General features: G+C 39.1%; 1 protein-coding gene across 1 annotated transcript; it reads right to left on the bottom strand.

The window, feature by feature from the left end:
- Positions 1 to 401: 401 nt before the first annotated feature.
- On the bottom strand, positions 402 to 5,202 carry LOC121328249 (succinate dehydrogenase [ubiquinone] iron-sulfur subunit, mitochondrial-like). Its single transcript, XM_041272821.1, has 8 exons — positions 5,094 to 5,202; positions 3,471 to 3,619; positions 2,791 to 2,876; positions 2,316 to 2,452; positions 1,720 to 1,836; positions 1,333 to 1,434; positions 830 to 952; positions 402 to 696 (listed from the first exon to the last, which is right to left on the bottom strand). The coding sequence occupies exons 1-8, from the start codon at positions 5,160 to 5,162 to the stop codon at positions 616 to 618; spliced, it is 864 nt and encodes a 287-aa protein (XP_041128755.1). The 5' UTR covers positions 5,163 to 5,202; the 3' UTR covers positions 402 to 615.
- Between the last annotated feature and the right edge of the window lie 819 nt (positions 5,203 to 6,021).

Genomic DNA, 6,021 nt, shown 5'->3' with positions numbered 1-6,021 from the left:
AGCAGTTTGCCCTCATTATGTAAAGCTGTGTATTTTTAGTATTCCAAGACTGACACATTTTTTAAAAAACTAAACCGACCACATTCCTAAGCAGCACCATGGCACTGACATTCCCCACCTTTGCTTTAAGTATACAGGGAAACTCCTGCCATATGTAGAACATGCATTTGTGTAAACGGGCTGGTCGTCATTGTCTTCATATTGACAGTTATTTCGACATGTTTATTCCTACCCCTGCATGTGTTTGTTAGATTTAATGTTGTTTCACCTCTGTCGACATGCATTTTCTGCGAAATCTCTGTGAATTAATGGTTGACAATGAATCTGAGGCCACCTATTGGTCCTGAAGTGTATGCCAGGTCTTCAATGAAAGCCCAATGCATTATACTCACGTCCAGAAGCTCATTTTATAATTTATTTTTCCTTTAGTTGTACAAACACAACACAATATACAGCATAAACATATCAGCTTTAATTCAGGAGTTATGCAGTTAGTTTTATACAGATTCTCCAAGTCTTCCCTATAGGTCACACTAAAAGCTCCCTGAATAGATATACAGGAAGATAGAGTGTATGCTTCCAATAATAATTTATTTAGTTGACAGTACTCTTATATTATGCACTGGCCACCCTTTTCTCCTTGTATGTGGCCATCATCTTCTTAATCTCTGCGATTGCTTTTCCTGGGTTCAGACCCTATACAAAGAAAGGAGAGGGGTGAAAAGTGTGACATGGCAATGCATGCAAAACTAATTTTGCAAAATAAACACTGTATTTGCATTGTCTCTTAGTTGCAACTGTCATTTTGTATGATTGCAATCCCCTGTACCTTTGGGCAGGTCTTTGTGCAGTTCATGATGGTGTGACAGCGATAGAGAGAGAAGGGGTCCTGCAGCTTGGACAGACGCTCTTCTGTGAATTCATCTCGAGAGTCGATCATCCACCGATAAGCCTGCGGGGAACCAACACAGCAGGAACACCTTACAATCACTGGACTGTTTGCACTCATATGCAATTGCCAATAGCCGTTACCTCACCTCCAGCAAAAGCTCTACTGGGATTTCATCATTGCAAAGTATTAGATCTCTTTTCTTCTTGATTAACTATGCATCATCCTGTATCTTAAAATTTTTTTAGCTAATTACATTAAAATACATTTCCATTTGGTAACTGGTAGGATCCTATTTGAAATGAGGATAATAGTGCTTCAGCCCTCCCTCTCAAGTAGTCATTTATGGAAACAGGCTCTTGTGGTTTATTGCAGATACAGTCAGGAAATATCCTGGGCGATAAGTCAGATGGCAACAAGCACAAAGGCATGGACAGCCTCACCTGCATGAGAACGGCCGGTCCCAGGTATTTGTCTCCATTCCACCAGTAACTGGGACAGCTGGTGCTGCAGCAGGCACACAGGATGCACTCATACAAGCCATCCTGCAAAGGAAGACCAGAAAAAATTATTGAACAAATTAGGTTTCTAAATAGAGGATCACTGTGTCCCTGTTTAAAACACCCTAACAAGAATAAGGACACTTAGTGTAAATAGTAATGCATATCCTTAATCTGTATAAAACCTGAAAGTGCAAGATTCAAGAGGCTTTACAAATTGAGGACATCTCTGTGATACGGTTTTGTTCTGGCACACAACCACGCCTAACATAACTGGGGATGAAGTTGGTAAGTGAACAAGTGAGGCTTGTTGCTGCCCTGGGTATGTACCAGTTTCTGTCGGTCATCCACTGACTGCAGGTACTGAGCCTTGCCCTGCTGAGACTCGTCCTTCTTCTTCAAGTATGGCTCGATGGACTTGTACTGTGCGTAGAAATGATTCATGTCCTGCCAGGGAAAGAGGTCAATACACACAAGAGGTCAATACACAGCCTCAATACTGTCATTCGTTTAGCTTAAATGCAATTGCCATTGCATCTTGCTGGGGCAGCAGATCCCCACACAATATACTGTACAATACAAATTGTATGACATGGGACCATGATTTAACTGTAAGGTATCTGGTCAGTGATGCGTGTTTACTATACAATTTAAGAACACGCATTCAGAGGAGTGATTTATAACAGGTGACTAATCAGTTCTCCTATTTTATAAAACTGCTATAAGGCCTCTTAAATTCTCTCTCAATTTTGTAACATTACAGGGATGGAAATAGGACTCCATTCCTGGTTCTACCATGAGTTTAATAAGACACACCTGCATTAGTGTGGAATACTTTCCTTTAATACAGGAAAAAAAACAAACATATATAGTCCGATTAGATAGTAAGATTGTTCCTAGTCTGATTAATATAAAAGTGAACCCACCGGGACGAGATCCTTCACCACATACATGTGAGGGAGGGGGTATATCTTGGTTACTTTGCTGGTGTTGGTGTCAATCTTGTTGGTGCAAGCCAGCGTGTTCCCTCCATTAATGTTCATGGCACACGAACCACAGATCCCTGACGGGGTTAACAGAACAAGCATTAAATCAGATTTAAAAAGGCGCGTTCGAACACTCAGGAGGAAGCAGAAATGAAAAATAATAATTAAATAAAATGCACAGCAAATAAAATACCATGACATTTATACAGAACACTGCGTGAGTAAAAGCATTCTTTAAGAACTGCGGCACTGATTTTATTTATTTATATATAGTTATTGGTCTATATAACAACCAATGTCGGTAGCACTGTAGTGTTACCACCAACTGATAATCAGCAGAGGACAACGCGAGATATTAGTTAGACGCCTGTGATGGTAGGTTTTTGGTAGACCTGAGCATTGACATGTTTCTTACCTTCTCTGCATGACCTGCGGAAGGTCAAGGTTGAGTCCATCTCGTTCTTGATTTTGATGAGTGCGTCGAGCACCATAGGCCCGCAGCTGGGGGTGGGGGGGTGGGATTAAAAACAGCATTAACAACATTCTCATCAGTACTGTCTACTGTGATTGTTTTGATATTTGTATCATTGGCATCACTTTATCGAGTTTTCAAGCAGAATATCACACATTACCCATAACTTGGAACTAGATCATATAATTTCAGCCTTCACTGAAGGCAAACAAGTCACATTTGCAGTACTGAAGACCTGCTGAATGCTCATGTAGCATTAGATGAGGTCGCTGATGTTATTTTCATACCATCTGTTCCAGCAGAATATATTGACCTTGACCCGGGAATACATAACAAATTAAGTTGTTTGCATGTGCACCCCTTACTTACCACAACATAACACCTTGCTAAACATGTAACCAATTTCAATAATGCTTGGAATTGCCTACAGTCTCTACTGAAGTCTCCAAATAAGGGGCCTTATTTTACTGAACAAAAAGGAAGATCTCCATGCTGTACCACAGTCTTTCTGCTGTATTCATAGTGTACAGTGAAGGGCGTTAATAACTTAACCATGCAGAATTAATATAGTGATAGAGGGCAGCAGTATTTGAACACCCACACAAGAGGTACTTCCGACTTACCTGTTAAGGTTCACTTCATAGGTTTCCATGCGGGGCTTGTCCCCAGCCTTGTCGGGGTCCCATCTGTAAATGGCAAACTTCTTAATGCGGGCCTCAGCCTGGAAGGCAGGGGCTGCTGCAGCAGCTGTCTGTGCATTGCGCGCTACTTGCTGCAAAGATTAAAGCATACATATTTTAGTTATTCAATTTTAGTAAGTTCAATGGCAAATACAACCTATAAACCTCACAAGTACTAAAATATTTAAATTTCAAATGGCATTCATTATTACAATTGTCCATTTATGCTTTTATTCTCTTGCGACCCGCCCCCAGTACAGTATGCTGTACAAAATAAGCACATCAGTGACGCAAAATGCCTCCATATAGACCCCCCATGATGCTATACATAACGTGCTAGAGAATGTCCATACCAAGTTTCTTCACAATAGAATAAGCAGTTCTCCAATATATATGCAAATCTATGCTCCCCTACCTCCACTATATAACCCCTGGTGGGGATGGGGGAATAATAAAATAGACTCTATAGGCAGCTGGGGTAAAAAACAAAACACAAAACTACCTTTCTGAGATTTATTAATAAATGATCAGATACCAGCAGACTAAGCAAATGTTCTAAAAACTGCTTAAACTAAACTGTTTCCCCCTTTTTTGGTTACTTAGACCTTTATTATTATTATTATTATTATTATTATTATTATTATTATTATTATTCAGTAACTAGCATTAACATTGCAATGTTCATATTCAAATTATTGATTTAATAGGGGGTTCAAACATAAGTATGTTTTACTTTTGCGTTTAAGGTGAATACCAGCTGCTGACATACAAGTAATATGATCAGTATGATCTTTGCAATACACCAGTCACAGTAGTTTTGTTGACATTTTGATAACATTTAACAAGTTGCTGATGACTGCTAAAATAAAATCAGTGCAAGTCCTTTTCTTGCCGATCTAGTAATTATAGTTTACAGCTCAAGGTCGGTAACGCGATGTTTTTCAAAATGCACATATTTACAAAAGAAAAGGGAGCATGCTTTGAGGGAAAGGCATGCTGCTTAAGAATGGCTCCACTGACACATATAGTTCTGTGGAACAACCAAGGTAGTAGCACCGCAGTGTTACGCAGACACCTTTCATAACTAAGCCACACAGACATGAACAGTGTTACATCACAGCGCAACACTAACTAGAGTGCTAGAGACTTAGAATGCTAGTCTTACTATATCTAAAAATCCCTATATGTATTATTAACTACAAAATACAAGCTCATGATTTGTTAACATGATAAATCCCAGCTCAGTAGACCTTCAAAAAACTACTTTAAAACATGTTGTTTACGTCTCGTTTTGTGGTCTGCAAATCTTGCATAAAACCTGCCTTTTCAGAACATCACTTGTTAAACAAACAATTATTAAGGTGCAACAGATATTGTTCCAAAACACTTCTAAAAAAAAATGTGTCAGTCTTGTTTGTTAATGAAGTGTTTCTCAAGGAGAAATTGACAGGTTGTGACGCTTGTCTCAAAGCACATTTCGACAGCAACTATGACTTAACATTCACCAAATTAGACCCCACGTTTCATTTAGCTGCCTCTCCCCCGACTCAGGGCTGCTCCTCTTACCTGGAAAGACCCGGAGTTTCGGCTGACAACGGCGGAGCAGCTTCTGAAGGACAGCGCCAGCAACGACATCTTGAAAATTCTAGTCCTCCGCTATACCACAATCCAGCAGAGATACACGCCCCGTGACAGTGCGCTTGGAACCCAATTATTATCCCACAATGCAACGGAACTCCAGACAGTATTTTTTATTTTTCTGTTTTCCTTCAGATTAGTAATAATTATATATATATTCCATAAAGACAACAGTAGGCCTACTATCAGTATTTTTGGTCGAGTAAGAGAAGCTACATTTGCTACTGTTAATAATTTAATTGTACAACTTTTTCATAGTTCATTTTAATTGATAAACGTGTTGCTGTTATGTTGCATTTTCTATCAGTTTCTATAAACGCATTTACTGTATTCCCAGTGTAGTCAAATGAATGAGCAGAGTTTGGCTCTAAATAATGAAGTAGTCAAGTGCCTCATTTCAATTTAAGGCTTATAATGTTGAAGCAGTGTATTGTTGTTTAGTCAACTTTAAGTGTTTTTTGTTTTATTATTATAAAAAGGTTTCATTTAGACAGACAGTCAAGGACAGCTTTTATTTAAAAGATTCAAGTAACTCAGCATTTTTTTCTGGCTTTTTAGTGTTAACAAGGTGTTTCACTTCAACACACAACTGCACTTGAGAAAAGTTTATTTGGATACTGGACAGATAGGTATAATATTAGCTGATAACCTACTTCACCCGCAGGGTTAAACAAATATCAAATGACAGGAGAGGAAGTTAGCACCGCTGTTTAGCATAGCTGTCCCAGTGATTCAGAGTATCTGGCATCAGTTTACAACGTCACCACTGGAGGGCACTAGAAGTAAAGCTTACTGTACAATCAGGCTTTTGTATTACACATTACAGCCCTTAATGTGCTAGGTTTATACAGTACAT

The sequence above is a fragment of the Polyodon spathula genome, chromosome 16 (genome assembly GCF_017654505.1).
Source record: "Polyodon spathula isolate WHYD16114869_AA chromosome 16, ASM1765450v1, whole genome shotgun sequence".
Lineage (NCBI taxonomy): Eukaryota > Metazoa > Chordata > Actinopteri > Acipenseriformes > Polyodontidae > Polyodon > Polyodon spathula.
Note: the sequence above shows the minus strand (reverse complement) of the source record. Positions and strands in the feature narration are given on the sequence as shown.